Here is a 23,846-nt window from a genome sequence, read left to right as displayed (position 1 = left end):
AATCAAGACCGGCCGGATTTTATATACCTTTCGGAGTCAACATAATGAAGGATAAATGTTATGTTATAAAATGGTATCTTAAAAAAAAAATAAAAAATAATGAAGGATATATAGTTCACAAAACTTCAAAGATCTGAAACTAACTTAGTGCGAAGAAGAGGAAAATTATATGTTAGGAGAGGAATATGGACGATTTGATATCATGCACGTTCGTGTCAGAATCTGAATCTCAGTTATTAGAAGATTATATGTGTTATTTGTCTTTCAAAAACATTGGAACAACTATAAGTTATTGAATTAGGAACTCTTGTTGCTTTCTGCTAATTACTGTTTTTATAACTTTTACTAAAAGATGGTTTGGATTTCTCTATTTTCTTTACCATCAAATATGAAAACAGTGTAACCACATGATTATAACTTTGGGAGAAAAAAAAAAATGGGTATAGATCCTGTATAAACCAATACGCTTAATCAAGAACATACCATTACGAACTAATAAAATAAAACAAAAATGAAAAACAAGATCGGAGAGAATCAAGCCAAGTTTTTCTGATATATATAATCACACCGTCTCATATTTCCAAGCAACGATCCCATCACCTCCCCCGCCTGATCCGTCGTGATTTTCACCGGAATAGTTGGACAAGCCGCCAACAAAAAACCGTTCAAGTTGTTAGCATTTGTATTCACCGCAAACATAATCTCAACCTGAGAATCCCAAACCACGTCGCCGATACCTCCCGACATAACCACCTTCTCGAAAACGACTTCCGCTTTGTCTCCGGTGACGAAATAACCCAACGAGGGAGATGATGATTTGGAGACAACTTCGCCGCGTCGGAGCAAACGTGAGTTGAGTGTTTGGATAGAGACTTTACAGCCGGTGGCTGGACTCCTTGCGACGAAACCGATCGTCCAATCAGCGGCTGTAACGTTTGGGTCTACGTTTGAGACGGAAACGGAACTGGCAAAAAGCTCTACGTAACAACTTTTTCTTATGGAAATCAGTGAAAGAAGAAAACAAAAGAGATAAAGAAAGATGAAGAAACCAATCACAGAAAAGTAACAAGTGCAACAACAAATTGGAGTAATGTCCGACGACGAGGAAACGTCTGCTGGTGTGGCTAAAGTCTGGGGATTACATTGGCCAGGTTGGTGAATGAGGCCACAAGATGTACATTGAGGTCTTGCCATTATGGAGGTTTTAACACGCTTTAATGAAAGAAAATAACAAGTTTTATATAAACGTACACTGGAATTATAGTTTTTATCACCTTTTGTTTTATAGTATTGAACCTTTATTTTTTTCTTCAATATATATACTCCATTTATCAATTTCTTAATTTTATTGAAGTTTACAGTTATACTACTAAAATGTTTATCCCACTTAGTACTTTACGTTATTATAAATAAAACTTAAAACAATTTAAAATAAAAATAAGAACTTACAAAAAAAAATTAAAAGGGAGTTTAACAAATGTTTGACTAAGCATTCCGATTGTTTACAGATATATAACAAATGTTTTTGAATATATATATAATATATATATTTCTTATATAGGAGAAACAAACAAACCACAGTTGCGAGAAACGATCCAAAATTATAGGCAAGCTTTACTCGCAATACCTACACAATCAGTTAAGGCTACACATCGGTGAAAAAAGTCATCGCCGCAGGATAGGAACTCTATTAGGAGAGAAAATACACAAATCATCTATATTCCTGGAATTAACTGTTGAATCGCCCTTCTCTTAAATGGATAATTTTTCTAGCAAGATTGGATACTGTATGTTTAATAGAATAATGTAAACAGTAGTATAATTCAATAATTTTTGTTTTGGTTAAATGCGATTATTAAATTATCAAAATAATTATCCAACAGCTTGTTTTAATACACACTTCTCTCTGATGACTATGCAATTAATTGGTATTCAGTATTCTTAAATGAAATCAATTAACATGATTTTAGTATTTTATTTGGGTGAAAATGTAAAGATAAAAAAGCTCAGAAGCAAAAAAGGCCTAATTATTAAAATGATTTCCATACAAAATCTTCAATTTCGTGAAAGAAGACTGACAATGAATCTTCTCAACGTTCTTATGGCTTCGGGTTAGATTATGACACATTATATCAACATAACCAGCGTTATCATAGTCGTCTCCGAAACTCTTATGCTTAGCCCTTAATTTGATATCTAGCTGTTCGGAAACCACGTCGTTTGGGTTACCCTCCGCAATGAAATCCACTGAGAAAGCCGTGTGACTTGGTGACTTACGTTCGTGATAAGTATTTAGAACGGCAGCGCTTAACGAACCGAGACTCACGGCAGTTTCATCGCCTTCGTAGTAGATAGAAAACCTGCAAGACCATGGACAGAAGAAGCCATTGCTTCGAGCATCAGATTCATATGTATGAAAAAAAAAAGTATGGGAAGAAAATTAAATATATAAAAATATTTGTTGGACACGGTGTGAGAATACCTAGAGCTTGGGTTCTTAACGAGAAAATCAACGTGCCATATGGCTGAGGATGGAGAGACGGCGATAGATTGGATGGTGAATTTGGCGTCGCATTGAGCATTGTCGACGAAGTATAACATATATACCATTACAGCGACGATGGTAAATACTGCGCCGAAACATGGTGAAATGCAGACCGTAGTTTCCATGCAAGTGGCTTTACGATCATTTCTTGCCGGCAAAGTCACTATTGGTCGTGACCACCATCTACGAGGAGGAGGAGGAGGACCAGAGAATGGTGGGATTTGATATTCGGTGTTTTGGAAAGCCATTCTGATATCGTTCTCTCTCTTTTTGTTTGGAGAGGAAAGAAAGATTTTGATTGTTAACCTAGTCGTTAGGTATATAGAGACAAGAGGGGGATCATTGGTAAAAGTATGTACAATGATCAGGAACTCTTCTTAGGGGGTGTTATTGGACTGTGGTTTTTAAAGGAGTTTGATGTATTTAAGAATCAGGTGTTATTCAATTGGGTATTTTTAAAAGTCCATTAAAATCTAGTGTTATTCAATATCTACAGGATTTTGTGTAATTTTGGATTTCAACGTACTTTGCTTCTAAAATATGAACAAACACAATACCACACTTTTCTCAATCATTTCATTTTCTTCTCCTCTCTTCAGATGTATCTCTAGCCTTTGACATATTATTGTTTGATTTTTTTTCTCAATCCTTTTATATAATCACACTTATTCATCAGATATGTATTATTTTTGAGAATTTTTTTTTGTGTTCTTTAACTTTTTTTTCTGGGTTCATGATCTATAACTTTTTTTTTTGGTTTATGATATAATCACACTTTTTTTTTCTGGGTTCAATCTCTGTTTCTTCCTCCTCAAACCCTTTGTATATAATCACACTTATTCATCAGATCTGTGTTTTTTTGTATTCTTTAATTTTTTTTTTCTGGGTTCATGACATCTGGGTTCTTTAATTACACCAAAAATCTGGATTGAAAACAAATACAGTTTAATTCAAGTTTTCTATGACATGTGTAAAAGTCTGGGTGTTATTAATTTAATATAATTTTGGTGTATAACACAGTTTATGGATATATATATATTTTTTTCTAACAATAACTTTTTAAAAAATCTATAACAATCACCAAAAATACATTATCAATGACTTTCAAATCCACCTTATATGCATTATAAAGTCCACATAAATGCAATAGACTTTTAAATCCACTAATGTCCTGGATTAATTAAAATCTATTAAAATACTCAATCCAATAACACCCCCTTAATCTCCGTTAAAATTTGTTTTTTCTTCTACACTAAACCGACATCAGCTCTCTCTCTTTTTTTTTTCTTTTTTTTTTTCTTTTCTTTCACATCAACTACATCCTCTCTTTTTCCTAAGACCATCATTAGTGGAGTAACCCACCATAGTTACTCTCACATTAATTAATTATATAAATAATTATAAATTAAGTAAAGTAACTCTAAGAAAACTTAAACAAAATCACCCTATTACTAGAGAACCCCAAAAGAAGGTTACTCAAGTATTTAAATCATAATTTTTTTAATTTTTGTTTATTAATTATCAAACTTTAATTACCAAAAATAATAAAACAATTATTTAATTTTTTATATTACATAAAATAGAAAACAATATTTTACAAATTTTAAAATATTAAACATATTTTACAAAATTCGGAATAGTAAACATATTTTATAAAATTGAAAATATTAAACATATTACACAGAATTTGGAATAAGATTTATTGTGCAGTTGCACCAAATCCATGATGGGATTCCGTTGGATCGTAGAAATTGTAGTCATGTCGTTCGTCTTCCACTATCATGTTATACAGGATGATAGATGCTCTCATTATTTTTCCTATTTTTCCTTTATCCCAAAAAAGTGCGGGATTCTTCACAATTGCAAATCGAGCTTGCAAGACTCCAAATGCACGCTCTACATCTTTACGACATCCTTCTTGCCATTGAGCAAAGAGTTTTGCTTTTCGACCACGTGGAAGTGTAATAGATTGGATGAAAGTTGCCCATTTGGGATAGATACCGTTTGTGAGGTAGTACGCCATTTTGTATTGCCGTCCATTGACAATGTATCTAACTCTCGGAGCTCGGCCCTCTAGGATATCATCAAACACCGGGGAGTAGTCCAAGACATTGATATCATTTAACGAACCCGATGGTCCAAAAAATGCGTGCCAAATCCATAAATCTTGTGATGCCACAGCCTCTAGTACGATTGACGGTTTACCAGATCCACATGTATATTGTCCTTTCCATGCAGTGGGACAATTTTTCCACTCCCAATGCATACAATCTATGCTCCCTATCATTCCAGGGAAACCGCGATGTTCTCCAATATTCAGTAATCGTTGGAGGTCTTCCGCTGTAGGTCTTCTGAGATACTCATCGCCAAACAGATTTATAACTCCCTCAACAAAATGTAGAAGGCATTTGTGGGAGGTTGTTTCAGCGAGTCGTAAATATTCATCCACCGCATCTGCCGAATATCCGTAAGCCATCAAACGAATAGCTGACGTACATTTTTGAAGTGCAGAAAGACCAAGCCTTCCAGTAGCATCTCGCCTTTGTCTGAAGTATGGGACTCCATTCTCAATAGCGGTAACAATACGAAGGAACAATGGTTTGTTCATTCTAAAGCGACGACGGAACATAGCGTTAGTGTAAGTCGGATTATCACTAAAATAATCATTCCACAACCGAGTGTGGCCTTCTTCGCGGTCTCTCTCAATGTGCACTCTTCGGATTATTGGAGCTGGTGGTACATCTGGGTGAGTGTAGTTGTTTTGGATCTCCTCCACTATACTATCAACCTCCTCCTCTACCATTTCTTCAATTTCTTGATCAGAACTCCAATTAGACATTTTTTAGTTTATTTTGTATTGGAAATGGTTTTTTGTTGATATGATTTGAAGAATAGGTTGAGATGTAAAAAAAAGAAAAGAAGATGTTATTTTGAAGATGTTATTTTGTAACAAAACATGTGAAAATAAGAGAAAATAGATGAGAAGAATCAGAAGAGAAGAAACGGATGAGAAGCAAATGCAGTTGTGATAAACTTGTCCAATATATAGACTTACAAAAGACACACAACCAAATACAACATTCACGGGTTGGAGAAGCATGACTGTCCTTGCAAAAGACATATAACCCTTACAAAGGGCAAAAGACATACAACCCTTACAAAGGGCAAAAGACATACAACAAAAACAAAAGTGAAAAGCCGACACACATTACAAACAAAGACATTCACGGGTAAAAACATCAACACATTCAACCCGTGATAACATTCAAACATCTTCCATTCACTTCACATCAAACTTGTTTCCCTTCACGTGACACCAACACAGCTACATATGATGACCTGAACTAGATTGTACTGTCACTAGATTGTACTGTCAGTGAAAATATTACCTTCACAGGCACATTATGAAATCTAGTATCAACATCATACACGTGAAAACTGAAAAACAAAAAAAAAAGTCATATAAGTTGACAGTATTGTAGTGGTCAAACAATACTCATGAGAAAAGAATAGTTGGGTGTTGAGGGGTGGCATACACTAATGTCTGAACAACTTCCTCAAGCTTCCCATCCTTTTTCTTCAGATACATGACAGCCATCGGATCACTCTACAAAAAAAAATCCATCAACTTCTTAAATTAATGGGTGGGTGCAAAAACACAATGTTAAAACACAAGTTAAAAGGTAAACCTGTGATATACATAACATGAAACTGCAAAAGAAATAGTGTAAACTCATACCGGCTTCATCATACCGTTCTTCATCAACAGCTTGCATCATGTTCCTCAATAAGTCAAACTCTTTTGTATCAAAACAAGGCTGACCATTTGGCCTAACCCAATGAAAACATTGTTACTAAGTTTGTAAACTTATCAGCAAAAGAAAGGATCTTAAATGACTAATTTCACATTTCAAAGGATTACCTGTCTAGTTCAGTGAATAATAAACCATCTGAGGCATGTGTCTGCTTTAATAGCTTTCCCGAATCAATGACTCTCATTCCATCACTATAAGCTACATACTTGTTAACTTGAATAGGTACCTAAAAAGAGTGAGTATTGACACCATTTTTCAACAGTTAATATTCCGCTAATATGATCTCATGAAGAGAACTCTTGTGTGATTGTTTCTGAAAACATGGTTATGGACTTAAAGTAATATAACTAATTAATTATACCTTGCATCTAACAGCTATGTTAATTGCATCTGAAGGACGAAGATCGAAGCTAACACACTCCGACTTATTACCACCAACCTGCAATCCCATCATTCAGAGCAGCCTTAGTAATCCCATCTCTCCAAACAAATCTCAAAACCAATTGAACATCTAATCAAATCGATTTTAATCCTAAACCCTAACATTAACAACATGCAATAAGTAAGAGATGAGAAGACTTAACCTTCTCTCCTTATTCGTCTCCCAGTGGATCTCGCCGTCCGTTTAACGCCATCAGAACCGCCGCCGTCGTTGTCGCAGAAGGTGGTTGCTCGTCGTCACAACCGAAGCTTCCGGGTTAAGCCGATCGCAGTGTCCTACGCCTTCCTCAACTAAAGTATTTCTGTTTTAGCCGGAAAAATCGAAGATTTCGAGGTGAATCGAGAGATTTTTCCGGTTTCCCTTGTTAATCGTCGTCGAGTCGCCTTCTCTGTCGAGAGAGAAGGGAAAGAGAGACTCTCGAAACAAAGAAAAAAAAATGGGAAGAAAAAAGAAAATTATCTTTTGTATTTCTGTATCATCCAATACATGTGTGCCACGTAACGTTACTCTTGTGTTGCTTCAATTGCTAGCCAAAGAATCGATACTCAGGCTAATGGACCTGGATATACATTTTTTATTACAATTTTGGGGCCCAATCCAAAGAGAAATCTTGAGAGTACCTACCAGTAATGGTGGTCAACCTTTTTACATAAAATGATTTCTTAACTAAGTTTTAAACAATTAAAAGAAACTGAAAAGAGATATGATATAATTATTAAAAGACTAACGAGATCTAGCTAAACCGAATCGAGATTACTGATAATTTATTTAAATTTATTCATGGAAAGGTGGCAGACGATATTTGATTATTACTAGTTCAAAAATTAGTTTTATTTCTGAATATATATTTTCAATATGTAGTTATCTTAACAAATTCAATATGTAGTTATTTTAGTTTATTGTAATATAGGTTGCTTCCATTTCTTTTTAAATATCTTGTAAGAGCAAGGCCAATGGGGGTTCATATTTTGAGGATCTTAGACCTTCTTTATCGGTGGGTTCAACCCCAATCTCTTAGTGTTTTAGTGCCAAAAAATAAATGAGAACAAATTGAAAAAAATGTAAGGGGAGTTGTTATATAGTATACCCATTATTGCTCTAAGAGACGCTACGTGTCAGTGTGGTATTGGGTGGACGAAAAAATAGAAAACGTGGAAATTTTTTCTTTTTTACTTCCCATTTCTTTCATTTTCTTTCTCTCTATCTCTCTCTCTCTCTCTCTCTCTCTCTCTCTCTCTCTCTCTCTCTCTCTCTCTCTCTCTCTCTCTCTCTCTCTCTCTCTCTTTTTCTCTCTTTCTCTCGCGATTGAGAGAAAACGAAGAATTGTTTTTGGAATCGTCTGGGTGTGGAGGAAGAGGAGATTGCTGTCGGAGGGGATGCTCATCATCCTGAATTGATGAGTCAGCCGTGTCCCATTGTGATATTGTGATTGAATCGTGAATCGGCTCTGATTGCATGTAGGAGAGACGATTTGGAAATTAGGGTTTTGTGAATTGGGAGTCCACTCAATCGGAAGAGATTGAATCAATTGGAAGCAGAGGGTAAGTTTCTCAATTCAATTACTGATTGAATCAATCTCGATTAGTGTTTTTTGATTTTGGATCGAAAATTAGGATTTTTTGATGTTTCTTAGAAAATTAGGATTCTTGGTGTTCATGTGTTCCGTTTTGATCCTTACTTTAGCAGATGAGTATTTTTTAACTCCGGTTATGATGAATTTGAAAAGATTTGGCCATGAATGTATCGCAATATGCTGAATAAAGTTACTAACTTGATTCAACATAAGCTATTTGTTGTTTTTGGTGTTGTTACTTGTGTTAGCTAATGATGATCCGTTTTGGTTAAGTTTAGATAATGTGTGGAGATGGATATGTAATATTTCCGGTTCTTGACACATGATTGTTTTTTGTGTTGTTATCAGTTGTTTTTGATGTTGTTATTTGTGGTAGCTAATGATGATTTAGTAAATGTTTATGTTCTTGACACATGATTGTATAATTTTAGAGTACATTGTTCTTGTTCGATTTAGCTTGTTCATGAATGATTAATTTTATTTTGAATTTGGGCTTCATTAACCGCGGATCTGTCTTTTGTTTTGAGGTTAAATGGACAAACATGGATTGATGCATTGATGAGAATAGACTGTGAAGGATCTCTTGAGTGTGGACAAACATGGATCTCTTCGGCCATGAAGGAAGGTAATCATCATCCTCAACTTTTTTGCATTTATTTGGTGTTAGTTGAAGCTTTTGTTTGTTGGTTGTGATAAATAGAATTAGTACTTGCTAGTGTAGGTATTAGTGTAGTCTTTGATGTTATAGCTTTTGTTTGTTGGTTGTGATAAATAGGTTTAGTAATTGCTATTGTTGGTATTAGTCTAGTCAGTCATTGATGTGTTAGTTGGTTGTGAAGATTTTTAATGTGTGGTTGTTGGAGTTTAGGTAAACACTTAATTTCAAAATTTAAACCAACATAAATATATACTAAACCTTATAAATTCAAACACAAACAAAACACAAGTCCTTCTTGCTTTAGCAATCTCTTGTTTATCGATAAACACAAACAAACACATCTCCTTCTCCCTTTAGCAATATGGATCCAAACACAACCCCTTCTTGCTTTAGGAATCTCTTGTTTCTCATTTAACAAAACACAAGTCCTTCTTGTTTTAGCAATCTCTTGCTTTTCGATTAACACAAGTCCTTCTTGTGTTAGCAATCTTTTGCTTTTCGATTAACACAAATCTGATTGCTTTAGCAATCTCTTGTTTTCCGATTAACACAAACAAACACATCTCCTTCTCCCTTTGGCAATATGGATCCAAACAATTACATGAATCCATATCGTCCCACCTCTAGCTATTTGAATCTATTACAAAGTCAACTTGATACCCAAAACCTCGATTACTCTCCTTCTCTAAGTCCATGTTCTGAAGCTCCATCTTCACCTGCATCCCACAAGAAAACGGCAAGTCAAGGCAAGCATGGTTACCAACAGATGATACCATGTTGGTCAGCGCTTGGCTCAACACTAGCAAGGATCCGATTACTTCCAACCAGCAAAGACTTGCATCCTTTTGGGGGAGTGTTGCGAAATACTTTGCATCCTGTCTGAATGCTGTTGGTCGGCCAAAGAGAGAGGCGAGTCACTGTAAGCAGAGGTGGGGGAGGATAAACGACTTGGTGTGCAAGTTCGTTGGATGTTATGAGGCTGCGACTAGGGAGAAGTCTAGTGGACAGAGTGAAGATGATGTGATGAAGTTAGCACATGGGATATACTTTAATGATCATGGACATAGGTTTACATTGGAGCATGCATGGCTTGTCTTAAGATACGATCAAAAATGGTGTGCCTTTACATCTATTAAAGCTAATGGAGTGAAAAGGGGAAGAGCGAGTATTGATGGGTCTGAACAGGATGCACACCATCCGATTGATGTGGATGAACCATTGCCCCGTCCAAAAGGTGTTAAGGCTGCCAAGGGGAAGTCCAAAAAAAGCTCTAACACCCAACTGATTGATGTGGAAGAAGATGGGAAAGCTTACTTGGAGTTTCAGTTGGATCGAGTTTCGAAGATGTATGAGATGAAGCAGAAGGACTTTGAATTGAAAGAGAAGGAGTTCGCTATGAAGAAGGAGCATATCAAGCATGTGATGCTTGAAAATCTGATTGATAAAAAGGATTCACTCACTGAATCAGAAAAAGCTCTTAAGGAGAAGCTAATTGATGACATGATGTCATCAGGTTGAACTTTAGAAGTTTGCATATGTTGTATGAGTTTTGTTCGAATCAAAAATGTTTAAGTTTGCTTCCTTGTGTTTTTTGTAATCGAATGAACTATGTTTAAGTTTGCTTCCTTGTGTTTTTTTAATCGAATGAACTATATGTTTAAGTTTGCTTCCTTCTTTGTGTTTATGTTTGTGTATTTGGATGTATTATTAATCGGTTGGTTTATTAATCGAATGAACTATGTTTAAGTTTGCTTCCTTATTGGGATGCTTTACTAATCGGTTGGTCATTGTTATTAATCAGTTGGTTTTGTCATTGTATTGTTATTAATCAGTTGGTTTTGGTTGGTCATTGTAATGCAGGTCGACAAGAGGCAAGTCACTCTTACCCGTGACACAAAGAAGCCGTGTTTGTACAAGTACACGACAAGTCACTGTTACACGTGACACAAAAAGAAACCGTGTTTGTACTATAATTTTGTATTTTTTGAATTCTACCACATGTTTGTCTATCATTTTAGACCACATATTGTATCCAATGTTTGTGTACCACAAAATTATAGTTTTTCTTTGACCACAAAATTCTCTATATAATGTCCAAAGCAAGCACATAAAATATTCACACCAAACCGATTACCAACACTACTCCTTCTCAAAATTTTAAACACCAAAGCACCTTTTCTTGATTATCCTTCTCTAAAAATGGCTTCTTCTTCCCAAAATGATGTTGATGACATACTTGATGAATGTTTTAATCAAACACGTGATCAAATCACCAATCATGTTTGGCAAAATCTTCTTTCTCCACCAATCCAAACTCAACCACCACCTAAACCAAGAAAAAAGCGAATTCACACTGAAAGAAATCGAGAAGTTGGTCATGACCACTTGTGGAATGATTATTTTTGTGAAGATCCTACTTACCCACCAACATTTTCCGTCGTCATTTTAGAATGAACAAGCCATTATTCATTTGTATTGCGGATAAGCTCGCAAATGAAGTTGCCTATTTTCAACAAAGAAGAGATGCTACCGGAAGGTTGGGTCTGTCTACATTGCAAAAGTGTACAGCAGCGATTTGTATGATGGCATATGGTTGTGCAGCTGATGCGTTTGACGAATACCTCCGACTTTCTGAATGCGTGGCGCTATCATGCTTGGACAATTTTACAGATTCAGTCGTAAATTTATTTGGAGATGAGTACTTGAGAAGACCCACACCAGCAGATATTCAAAGACTACTCGACATTGGCGAGTTTCACGGATTTCCCGGCATGATAGGAAGCATCGATTGTATGCATTAGGAGTGGAAAAATTGTCCCACCGCATGGAAAGGTCAATACACCCGCGGAACTGGAAAGCCCACAATCGTTTTAGAGGCGGTGGCTTCATATGATCTCTGGATCTGGCATGCTTTCTTTGGACTACCAGGTACATTAAACGATATCAATATTCTTGACTGATATCCAGTCTTTGATGATATTTTGCATGGTCCTAGAGAATATTGATATTGTTTAATGTACCTGGTGGTCCAAAGAAAGCATGCCAGATCCAGAGATCTTGCGAAACTACCGCCTCTAAAACGATTGTGGACTTACCAGATCCCCAGGTGTATTGACCTTTCCATGCGGTGGGACAATTCTTCCACTCCCAATGCATACAATCGATGCTTCCTATCATGCCAGGAAATCCACAAAACTCGCCAATATCGAGTAGTCGTTGAAGATCTTCTGGTGTGGGTTTTCTCATGTACTCATCTCCAAATAAATTTATGACTGATTCAACAAAATTTTCCAAGCATGATAGAGCGGTGGTTTCAGAAAGTTGGAGGTATTCGTCAACCGCATCAGCTGCAGAACCATATGTCATCATACGGATTGCTGCTGTACGCTTTGCAATGTAGACAGATCCAACCTTCCGGTAGCATCTCTTCTTTGTTGAAAGAATGGAACTTCGTTTGCGAGTTTATCCACAATACGAATGAATAATGGCTTTTTCATTCTAAAACGGTGTCGAAAAATGTTGGGAGTGTATGTTGCATCCTCACTGAAATAATCGTTCCACTAGTGGTCATGACCCACTTCTCGATTTATTTCAATGTAAACTCGCCTTTTTCTTGGTTTAGGTGGTCGCTGATGTTGAACCGGTGGAGTAAAAAGATTTTGCCATACTTGATTGGTGATTTGATCACATGTTTGATTAAAACATTCATCAATTATGTCATCAACATCATTTTGGGAAGAAGAAGCCATTTTTAGAGAGTTTGGAAATAAAGAGCTTGAATTTTGGTGTTTAAAATTTAGAAAAGAATTTGTGTTTTTTGGGAAACCTTGATCGGTTTGGTGTGAACATTTCGTGTGTTGGCTTTGGAGATTATGTAGAAAATTTTGTGGTATAGAAAAACTTTAAATTTGTGGTACACAAACATTGGAAACAATATGTGGTCTAAAATGATAAGAAAACATGTGTGGTAGAAGTACAAAAATACAAAAGTACTTGTAAAAATATGTGGTCAAAGTACAACATTATACAAAAGTAAATATGTACTTCTACAATTATGTGGTAGAAGTACAATGCTACAATAGTGAGATGAATCCATTTGCTTCTAGCTTCTTTTGGTGTCACGGGTCATTTTTTGCTTATTGCTTCTAGCTTCTTTTGGTGCCACGGGTGAGAGATTTGCTTCTTGTTTGACCTGCATGACAGTGATAAACCACTAGCCGATTATAAACTGAAACCATCTAATAAAACATCCCACAATTATCATAACATAACAAACTGAAACACCAACCAATTAATAAAGCATCCAAATATGAAACAAAAACACAAACAAACTGAAACAAGAACAAAGTTAACACCAGTTCATTACAAAATTATAGTTAACACCAGTCGATTACACAAACTTAAACAGATTAATAAGAACCCGATTACAAAAAACACAAGAAACCATCCAAATATGTCATCTGAATACATAAAACACTAATGACACAAAGATAGTTAATAAAACACTACATTCTTTAACATTCAACCTGATGACATCATGTCATCAATTAGCTTGTCCTTAAGAGCATTTTTGGATTCAGTTTGTGAATCCTTTTTAGCAATCAGATTTTCAAGCATCACATGCTTCATATGCTCATTCTTCATAGCGAACTCCTTCTCTTTCAAAGCGAAATCCTTCTCTTTCATCTCATACATCCTCTCAACACGCTCCAACTGAAACTCAAGAAAAGCTTTTCCATCTTTCTCCACATCCGGTTTAGCGTGAGTGCTTTTTTTGGACTTCCCCTTTGCAGCCTTAACACCAGGAGGACGGGGCATTGGTTCATCGACATCAATCACCACCAGGAGGACGGGCATTGGTTCATCGACATCAATCATCGGTGCATCCTGTTTAGACCCATCAACACACACCCTTCCCCTCTTCACTCCATTCCCTTTAGTAGATGTGGACGCACACCATTTTTGATCGTATCTTAAGTCTCGCCAAGCATGCTCCAAGGTAAACGTCTATCCATGATCATTGAAGTATATTTGGTGTTCTAACTTCATCACATCATCTTCATTCTGCCCACTAGACTTCTCTCTTGTTGCAGTCTCATAACAACCAACAAAATTGCACACCAAGTCCTTTATCCTCCCCCACCTCTGCTTACAATGACTCGCCTCCCTCTTTGGCCGACCTGCAGCATTCGGACAGGATGCAAAGTAATCCACAATCCTTCCCCAAAAGGCACCACGTCTTTGCTCATTCGAAGCAATCGGATCCTTCCTCGTGTTGAGCCAAGCGGAGACAAGCATGATATCATCTGTTGGTAACCATGCATGCCTTGACTTGCAGTTTTCTTGAGGGGATGCATGTTCAGATGGAGCTTCAGAACATGGACTCTCAGAAGGAGTGTATTCGAGGTTTTGGGTATCTAGTTGACTTTGTAACAGATTGAAAAAGCCAGAGGAGGGACGATATTGATTCATGTAGTCGTCTGAATCTATATCCTACTTTGTTTGTTTTTGTTAAAGGAGAATGAAGAGATTGCTAAAGGGTGAAGGAGTTGTGTTTTGTTTTTTTACTATGAAGAGGAAGTCTTTAAATTTTAAGGTTTAGGTTTAATTTACTTATACAACTAGTTGGTTTAAATTTTGAAATTAAGTGTTTACCTAAAGTACAACAACCACACATTAAAAATCTTCACAACCAACTAACACAAAGTTTCAAACAATAACATCAATGTCTGACTCGACTAATACCTACACTAACAAATACTAAACGTATTTATCACAACCAACAAACAAAAGCTTTAACATCAATGACTGACTCGACTCATACCTAAACTAACACCAAATAAATGAAGAAAGAAGAGGATGATAATTACCTTCCTTTATGGCCAAACAGGTAGCACACTCTATACTCATTAATCCATCAATCCATGTTTGTCCATTTAACCTCAAAACAAAAGAGAGATATATATCATAATCAAGCCCAATTTCGAAGTACAATTAATCATTCATGGCCAAATAAATTTGAATTTGTCAAGCATACCAAAGGATATTACTACAAGCTAAATCGAACAAGAACAATGTACTCTTAAATTATACAATCATGTGTCAAGAACACAAACAGACCCACATCCGTTTAAAGCATCACTTATCAATCAAAGGCATCACTATAAATTGGAAGAACAAACACATACCCAAATCTTTTCTGCTTCATCATAATCAAACATTAATAAGACAACTTCTACTAAAAATATAGATCATATCGGAACACATGAACACCAAGAACCCTAATTTTCTAAGAAACATCAAATAACCCTAAATTATGATCCAAAATCAAAGAACCCTAATCGGTATTACAGTCTATATTGTACTGAGAAACTTACCCTCTGATTCCAATTGATTCAATCTCTTCCGATTGAGTGGACTCCAAATTCAAATCGCCTGTAATACAATCTCGGAGAAGATTCAGTCTATCGCGATGGGACACGGCCAAGTCATTCGCCTCCGTTACGTATCTCCTCCGACCGCAATCTCCTCTTCCTCCAGACCCTTCGATTCCAAATTCAAACCTTTGTCGTTTTGGGACTTCGATCGCGAGAGAAAGAGAGAGAGACGAAAACAAATGAAATTCTCTCGCAAATAATTTTTTTTCTCTTTTCTATTATTTTGTTTGGCCAACAGAACGTTAACACGTTTCGTCTCTTAGATCAAAATTGTGTATACTATCACTACAAGAAAACATTCAATTTCCTACCGCAAGTTACGAAGGAAAACGGAAGGAAACACATGTTTTCTACCATTTTCCTTCGAAATATTGTGGAGGTAAACGCCTGTAGGAAATCGGTTTTGGAAGGGAATTCATAAGAAATTTCCTATGAAAACAGTTCGAAGGAAGAGGCGAAGGAAAATTAGTAGGAAAATGGAAAGGCGGTATTGACTATTTTCCTTCTATCCTTTCGTAGGAAAAGTTTTCCTTCAAGTTTCCTTCAAATTATATCTTTTGCTTTTCCTTCGAAATGTTCCTTCTCATTTCCTTCTACTTAATTTTGTTCCAACAAAACACTAAGATAGTGGTTGAACATTATTCAAGTCATTCATCTCCAAAATAGTTGTTGAACAAGTTGAATAAATTTGCTGTAGGATTAGTTTTTTTTTCAACTTTTTAAGTTGAATGGGTTGAATAGTTTTTTCCAACTTCTTCAACCTCTTCCATTCAAATGGTGAAACTTGGTTGAATAATTTTTTTCAACTTCTTCAACATTTTCAATTATGCAACCATTTGTACCCTAAGTATCTCTAGTTATAAACCCAATTAGGAAACTGGAAACAAAACATTGTACGAAACTAAAACAAATCTTAGGCGTAAAGATATGTATGTAACAATTACATAACCATATGACTACTCTCTTTTTTCTAATTGTCAAAAATGATAAATAATACTCCTTCCGTTTCACAAAGAGTGTCATTCTGCACTTTTTTCTTTGTTTCACAAAGAATGTCACTTTACATTTCATCACACCGTCTCATATTTTTCTAGCTAATATCCCAAGTTAGGCCGGAATATATAATCACACCGTCTCATATTTCCATGCAACGATCCCATCACCTTTCCGGCCGGATCCGTCGTGAATTTAACCGGGATATCGGGACAAGTGGCCATCATAAAAACTGTTACATCTCCAACATTTGTGTTCACTGTAGACACAATCTCAACACGAAAATCCCATATAACGTCGTCAATAACTTCCGGCATCACCACCTTCTCGAAAACGACATTTGTTTTGTCTCTCGTCAAAAATTGTCCGTACTATCCTGACAAATGGGATAATGAATCAGAGATAACTTGGTCGCCACGGAGTAAACGCGACTTGAGTGTCTGTAGAGAGACCAGGGGCGGACCTACTTAGAAAGTAGGTGGGTCACCTGACCTGGGTAAACTAGATAAATAGTTTGTTTTTACACGTAAATACATAAAATTTCAATAGCACAGATGGTAAATTCTGCACTGTTAACCTCCCCACACCCGAATTCAAACCTCCAATATGACAAAATTTTAGTTTTTTCCCTATAACTGACCTCCCTCAATTTTTATCCTGGGTCCGCCGCTGAGAGAGACTTTGCAGTCAGTGACTGGACTCCTCGCAACGAAACCGACCCTCCAGTCAGCGGTGGAAGCGTTTGTGTTTGAGATGGAGACGGAGTTGGCAAAAAGCTCCACGTAACAAATGCGTCTTTTGGCGTGAATTTCTGAAAAACCTAGAAAGACGAAGAGAAATAAACCAATGGTAACAAAATAAGAAAAGCAGCAAAAATCTGGAGTAATGCCTGCTGGGAGGGGTGGTTGAAGTTTGTAGGCGACATTGGCCATCTTGGTGAATGAGGCCACAAGAGGTACATTGAGAATTTGACATTATGGATATTAAGTTCAACACTTCCGGATGGAAAAAATAACAACTTATATATAGTTAGTATGGGTTAGTAACTAAATAAATAAATTATCAGTTCTAAATGTTTTGATTCAAAATGTTTTGATTCGAAAGCAAATCTAAGAGCCATCTTTCAAACCATATTTTTTCGGCATATAAATAGCTTATTCTAATAATTATACTAAAGAAAATGAAATTATAGCTTTATTTTAAAAGTAATAAATTACTAGTAAAAACAAGTATTGAACAAAAGAAAATATCAAAAGTGAGTTGAAGTGTTAAAAGGAAATCGGAACTACTTTTATTTTTAACAGAAAAATCGAAACTACTTTTTTTTTTGTTACATCAAATGGGAACTACTTTGAAAATCACGTCTGTCAACAGTATCTTTTTTTTTTTTTGTTTCTTGGTTAATTTAAAACCGATGTATAGTTAATATAAGTTCTTACTCCTCATTTAATTGAAGCTAAGTTCTCAATATTTATCGAAACTTATAGTGTTTTGGCAGGGGAATCGAAACTTATAGAGTTATATTAAGTTGTTAATTACGAGCATCTAAAAGTGGAGTTTTTTTTTTCGATCTTTCTTTCTCAGATGGCGCTTCACTACAAAAAATAAGGCTTTTCACGTCGGTTTTTTCAATTGTTAACGTCGGTATAAAACTGACGCGAATATAATAACGTCGGTTGTAAAAGTGACGTAATATCTCCCGACGCGAAAATATTTTGCTTCACTTATATAATTGACGTTAAAAATAGCGTCAGAGTTATAACGTCACTTTTGTTTAAACTTAGCGTCGGTTTCAATTGACGTTAAAACTCTTACTTGGGGTCATATACAACGATTATACAAATCCATAACAGTTTTATTTTATTTTATTTTTGTATTTAGTCTAATTAGAATTGCAATTTACTAACATTAGAAAGACTATTAATCCAAAAAATTATTTGATTATTTGAATATACAGTTTTACATAAACCATACTTTGTCTATAAAAATACATATAATTTTGTAAAATAAGTGTATATCTCTACGTCTTCGCAGTTACTCGCCGAACGTCTTTTGTAAGCTAAGCTTGCTTGTACGAAGTCCCAAAATTCTCTGAAACAAAAAAACTTTAATAAAAACATTATATTTACCATAAAGACTACTATTTTCAAGTGAAAATCACAGCTACTGATGAGTATAAGAAGAGAGAAAGAGCTTTAGGTAAAACACTTATTACACATGTTGCAGAAAAGAGATGATAACATTCTAGTTTCAGATGAAATCACAGCAAGAACAGAGCACTGTGACCAATCCTCCTACTAGAGTGAGTCCCTAGCTCTTGAATAGAAAAGACTCTTATTGTTTAATTGCATGAAAACTCAACTGAACAAGAACGAAACAAGACTGAATTGATTTGGAATTTAAAAAACAGGCAACAAAAGAACCGGTGTGAAACTCTGAAGGAGCACTCACCACAAAACCATAAGCTCAGCAAGAAGATAAATTGCAGAACAATAATCAAACATAGCAAAGGCTATATTAACTTACACAAATTGTAGAGTGGTGAGGTTTCTGGTTGTATGAGACAATGTGTCAAGACAGAATTGGCTAGGAAGACCCCTTTTTGATTAAGAAAACAAGACAATCTCAGAAATCACAGTGCAGAGACATAGACATAGACACAGCTCAAATTCTCATGCTAATACCATAATATATATATACCTTGGAAATGACACGTTTAGCCTCCCAAAGTGCATGATCTATGTGTCCTGTGAGTTTATCATACAAAAAGGACATAATACTATTCTCTGCCAATAAGACAGAGGCTTTGTAAATGTCAATGATCTCACAAGAGTTCTCAATCAAATGCAATTCATCAAAGAAAGCATTGGATACTGAAAGCATTGAGAAACAAATAAGTTCCTGAACCACATCACATTATCAGCCTGGAGATCAAAAAGGGAAGACAATGAATCACTCAATATAAGAACCATTAAGTTCTGGCTTTCAGTTACTAAGAGTATAAGAAACATACCGTGAAAACAAAGTTGTAATCCTTTTCAAGAACAGTCCGAAAGAAAATCGATTCTTCTCCACATCATTTTCAAATAAGAACTAGTCATGAAATAAGTCTCGCTACCAGAGAAATCAACACCTTCTGTTTCAAGTCTGAAACAATATGCATTTCTTTGCAACGCAAATACTCTTTAGCATCCAAAGTAATCTTTAGTTGCAGCTCTACGCAACACATCTTCTAGCTTAGGTTCCTCAATTTCCTCATAGGTAACTAATCCTAGAATAAAAATGCAGAACATAGTAACTTGGAGATGAACTTGTGAGATCCAAAAATCGAACTCAAATTCTACTACTAGCAGTACCAGCAACAAGAACACGATTTTTATAATGTGGAGCGATTTCAATGCACGAAACACACGAAGAACAAAATTCCAGAACCGTCGCCATACTGATTCCAATTTCAACGAAGAACTAAATCAAATCCCTAAATCGAATACCAAATTATAGAACACTCACCGGATACAAACAAGAATCAAATCCCTAAATCGAATACCAAATTATAGAACACTTACTGGGAGACGAAGAAGACATTGAAAGAGGTAAAAATGCGAGAGAGCATCGAAGAGGAGGAGTCGATGTTGAGAGAACCAGTGATTTTGTAGAGGATGAGGTAGAAGAAGATGACGAAAACTAAAAGAACGGCTCGGAGTACGACGGCACTACAAAGAAGCTACGTACGGCGGACTTAGAAATTTGGAACATCCTACTATTTGACACATTCATTGATTACAAAGTTATTAAGTGACGCCAATCCTATTAAAATTAATAGTCGGTTTATTAAGTGACGTTAAATCCCGTCCTGTTAACAAATTTAAAGTCGGTTTAATAAGTGACGTTAATAAACCGACGTCTTCCATCTTATTTCTTGTAGTGTTTATAGAGAAATAACATAATTTTATTGACGAAAAAGGTCTTATTTAATATATAGACGTATAACAGAAAATGAAAGAAGAAGATAATTTGGAAAACGTCGAAAGCCTAAATTTTATCATAATCTGAGTTCTTGTTTCAATTCTGTGAAAGAAGTGTAACACTGAATCTTTTCGACGTTCTCAATGTTTCGGGTCAGATTGTAACACCTAATATCAACATGTCCAGCGTCATCATCATCGAAGTCACCTATATGCTTAGCCTTAATCTGACATATAGTTGTTTAAAAATGTCGTCGTTCGGATTACCCTCTGCATCGAAATCCACTGAGAAAACCGTGTGACTTCGAGACATACGTTTGTAAAAAGTATTTATAACGGCAGCGTTTAAGGGACCGAGCTTCACCGCAGTTTCATCGTCTCCGTAGTAGATAGTACACCTGCATGACCCGGTACAGAACATAGACAAAACATGTCATTGCGTCCAGCATCTGACTAATATGAGAACACATTTTATATATATTACCTAGATCTCGGGTTTTTGACAAGAAAATCAACGTGCCATGTGGCAGAGGATGGAGAGACGGCGATGGATTGGATTGTGAATTTGTCGTCGCAGTGAGGATTGTCCATGAAGTGAAAGATACATACCACTACGGCAAGGGCAGTGAATATACCGCTACAAAAGGGTATACTGGCAACCGTACATTCCTCGCAAGTGGATTCACGATCATGCTCTGCCGGCAAAGTCACTATTGGACGTGACCACCATCCCCGACGAGAAGGAGGAGTGGCTGAGGACGGTGGCATTGGCGCCGTGTAAGAATGGGTCTGGGAAGCCATTCTTTTTTTGTTGTTGTTTCTGCTTGTGTTGGTTTGGAGAGGATGAAAGATTTGATGTTAAACCTAACCATTTTTTATGGCGAGGTTTACAAATTTACAATAATTCCGATTCATATCAAATTTCATTTCTTCTTCAAATTTTGTGCTGGTAAAACAGTTATGTTATGATTTTTCGGGGATATTATTTTGATCCTGAACTGAATTACTGAATTATGTGATCAATCAGTTGGATGAAAAAAATCATTTGAAAGCACATAAATGTAAATATAAAATATCGTCTAGTATTCACTATTCATCCATATTGTTGTTAACTTTTACTTCATGGTTCTTTTGAAAGCACATAAATTTAGTTATATATCAAATGGTCTTATAATAAGTCAGAATAGCTAGCTAATGACACATGTTGAGTATTTTAATTTTATGTTTTTAGTGAATTTGAATATTTAATTCTACTTTTTTTTCTTTGTTATTTCTTATTTAAATTTTTTAATAATAACTAGCACGAGATAAATGATATATTAAGAATTTTTGGTACAATGTGAAATTTGGAAAAAATTGTCTTTAGTCCTTTAAAAAACTCTGAGCAAGATAAATATTTTAGGAAACAAAAAATTAATAAGAAAAATTAAAAGAGTTATAGATTAGATTATAACCATGTTCTTTAATATCACATCATATTTTTTTATCAATTTTAGTTAATAAAAAATAACAAAGACAATGCTAAAATAAATTAAAAAACAAAAAAAAAACCTAATGATAAGAAATAGACTCAAAATAGACAATGCAAGAGGACATATATACTATTGAAAGGAAACTAAAGGAGGCTTACAGGGATGAGGAAGTATATTGGCAACAGAAAAGTCGAAAATTTTGGTTAAGAGTGGGGGATAAAAATACGAAATTCTTTCACGCCTCCACAAAACAGCGGAGGGTAAGGAATAGGATCACTGGTCTGTATGGGCCTGATGATATTTGGACTGAGTCTAATTCGGGAATGGAGGAAATTGCATCAAATTACTTTGCGGATCTCTTTACACGGTCTGATGTGAGGGATGTCTCACAGATGCTTGAGGAAATTCCTCAGTTAATTTCGGATAGTATGAATAGGAATTTGACCAGGGAGATCACGGAATCAGAGATTCGTAAAGCTTTGTTTCCTATGCATCCTGAGAAGACTCCAGGGCTGGATGGGATGACGGCTTTGTTCTTCCAAAGGTTCTGGTCCAATCTCAAAGGTGATTTAGTGGCTTTAGTGAAAGAATTTTTCCGTACAGACCGTTTCGATCCTCGGTTGAACGAAACGAATATTTGCCTTATTCCTAAAACGGAAAGGCCCAAACGGATGACGGAATTTAGACCTATTAGTCTTTGTAATGTGTGTTATAAGATCATTTCTAAAGTATTGTGTTTTCGGCTTAAGCGGTTTCTTCCGTCTCTTGTTTCAGAAACCCAATCGGCTTTTGTTTCAGGTCGTCTTATTACAGATAATATTTTGGTCGCTCAGGAGATGTTTCATGGTTTAAACACAAATCCACGGTGTAAGTCGGAGTTTTTGGCATTTAAGACATATATGAGCAAGGCTTATGATCGGGTAGAGTGGGATTTTTTGGAAGGGGTCATGGTCAAGTTGGGTTTTGATAGAAAATGGATATCCTGGATTATGTGGTGCGTATCTACCGTTTCGTATCAGGTTCTAATTAATGGTCAGCCTCGTGGCTATATTAAGCCACAACGAGGATTACGGCAGGGGGATCCCTTATCCCCTTATTTGTTTATTCTATGTACAGAGGTGTTGATTGCCAATATTAAGAAGGCGGAACGCGAACAGAGGATTACGGGTATTAAGTTTGCTAGGGATTGCCCCACCATCTCCCATTTGTTATTTGCTGATGATAGTCTATTTTTCTGTAAGGCAGAGGCAGCTGAATGTACTACAGTTATGGGAATTATAAGTGATTATGGGAAGGCATCGAGACAGGTGGTTAATCTGGATAAGTCATCAATTATGTTTGACAAAAAAGTACTCCCAGAGTTAAGGGCCCAATTACAATCTGTTATGGGTATCTCCAAGGAAGGTGGTATGGGTTCGTATTTGGGTATACCTGAGAATTTACAGGGATCGAGAAATAAGGTTTTTAGCTACGTTAATGAGCGATTGGAGGATCGTGTGAATAGTTGGTCTGCAAAGATTTTATCGAAAGGTGGAAAGGAAGTAATGATTAAATCGGTGACTTTGGTACTTTCCACCCATGTTATGTCTTGTTAGAAATTGCCAACGGACTTAACGTCTAAATTAACTGGTGCCATCTCAAAGTTTTGGTGGAAGTCTAATGATAAGGAGAGAGGATTGCATTGGGTTACTTGGGACAAGTTATGTAAGGATAAAGGTGACGGTGGATTGGGTTTCCGCGCCCTGGAACAATTTAATGACGCAATGCTGGCTAAACTGTATTGGCAGTTAATTCATTATCCATCATCTCTGATGGCGCGGGTCATGCAAGGTCAATATTTTCGAAATAAACATCCTCTTCAGGCTAAGAAGCCGTATTCCCCCTCGTTTGCTTGGAGGAGTATTTTCTCAACTAAGGGCATAGTGGAACAGGGAGCACGATGGGCA

At 36.0% G+C, this 23,846-nt stretch overlaps 4 protein-coding genes, 1 long non-coding RNA gene and 3 pseudogenes across 8 annotated transcripts; 2 read left to right on the top strand and 6 right to left on the bottom strand.

The window, feature by feature from the left end:
- Window positions 1-387: 387 nt before the first annotated feature.
- LOC104770543 (uncharacterized) lies at window positions 388-2,921 on the bottom strand (annotated as a pseudogene). Its single transcript, XR_015593821.1, has 3 exons — window positions 2,483-2,921; window positions 2,125-2,360; window positions 388-977 (listed from the first exon to the last, which is right to left on the bottom strand). The product of XR_015593821.1 is annotated as an uncharacterized LOC104770543 (transcript).
- A 1,178-nt stretch (window positions 2,922-4,099) lies between these two features.
- LOC147918717 (uncharacterized) lies at window positions 4,100-5,554 on the bottom strand. Its single transcript, XM_087506594.1, has one exon. The coding sequence runs from the start codon at window positions 5,382-5,384 to the stop codon at window positions 4,245-4,247; it is 1,140 nt and encodes a 379-aa protein (XP_087362720.1). The 5' UTR covers window positions 5,385-5,554; the 3' UTR covers window positions 4,100-4,244.
- Window positions 5,555-9,807: 4,253 nt separating this feature from the next.
- On the top strand, window positions 9,808-10,551 carry LOC104774007 (glutathione S-transferase T3-like). The gene has a single exon (XM_010498674.2). It carries the CDS (start codon window positions 9,808-9,810, stop codon window positions 10,549-10,551), a length of 744 nt encoding a protein of 247 aa, XP_010496976.2.
- A 932-nt stretch (window positions 10,552-11,483) lies between these two features.
- Window positions 11,484-11,834, top strand: LOC147918716 (uncharacterized). The gene has a single exon (XM_087503664.1). It carries the CDS (start codon window positions 11,484-11,486, stop codon window positions 11,832-11,834), a length of 351 nt encoding a protein of 116 aa, XP_087359790.1.
- Window positions 11,835-11,866: 32 nt separating this feature from the next.
- On the bottom strand, window positions 11,867-12,399 carry LOC147918715 (uncharacterized). The gene is made up of 2 exons (XM_087503663.1): window positions 12,129-12,399; window positions 11,867-12,024 (listed from the first exon to the last, which is right to left on the bottom strand). Exons 1-2 carry the CDS (start codon window positions 12,397-12,399, stop codon window positions 11,867-11,869), a joined length of 429 nt encoding a protein of 142 aa, XP_087359789.1.
- Window positions 12,400-14,040: 1,641 nt separating this feature from the next.
- Window positions 14,041-14,505, bottom strand: LOC104772440 (glutathione S-transferase T3 pseudogene; annotated as a pseudogene).
- Window positions 14,506-16,564: 2,059 nt separating this feature from the next.
- Window positions 16,565-21,196, bottom strand: LOC104772439 (uncharacterized; annotated as a pseudogene).
- On the bottom strand, window positions 18,384-20,268 carry LOC104770542 (uncharacterized). 3 transcript variants are annotated; one of them, XR_015592370.1, is made up of 5 exons: window positions 20,030-20,268; window positions 19,477-19,734; window positions 19,164-19,387; window positions 18,990-19,061; window positions 18,384-18,568 (listed from the first exon to the last, which is right to left on the bottom strand). It is a non-coding gene; the product is annotated as an uncharacterized LOC104770542 (long non-coding RNA). The 3 variants fall into 3 exon arrangements; XR_015592369.1 differs by having other exon boundaries at window positions 18,384-18,554; XR_015592371.1 differs by lacking the exon at window positions 18,990-19,061 and having other exon boundaries at window positions 18,384-18,554.
- Window positions 21,197-23,846: the final 2,650 nt, after the last annotated feature.

Source organism: Camelina sativa, chromosome 20, assembly GCF_030686135.1.
Source record: "Camelina sativa cultivar CO46 ecotype springtype chromosome 20, ASM3068613v1".
Classification (NCBI taxonomy): Eukaryota; Viridiplantae; Streptophyta; class Magnoliopsida; order Brassicales; family Brassicaceae; genus Camelina; species Camelina sativa.
Note: the sequence above shows the minus strand (reverse complement) of the source record. Positions and strands in the feature narration are given on the sequence as shown.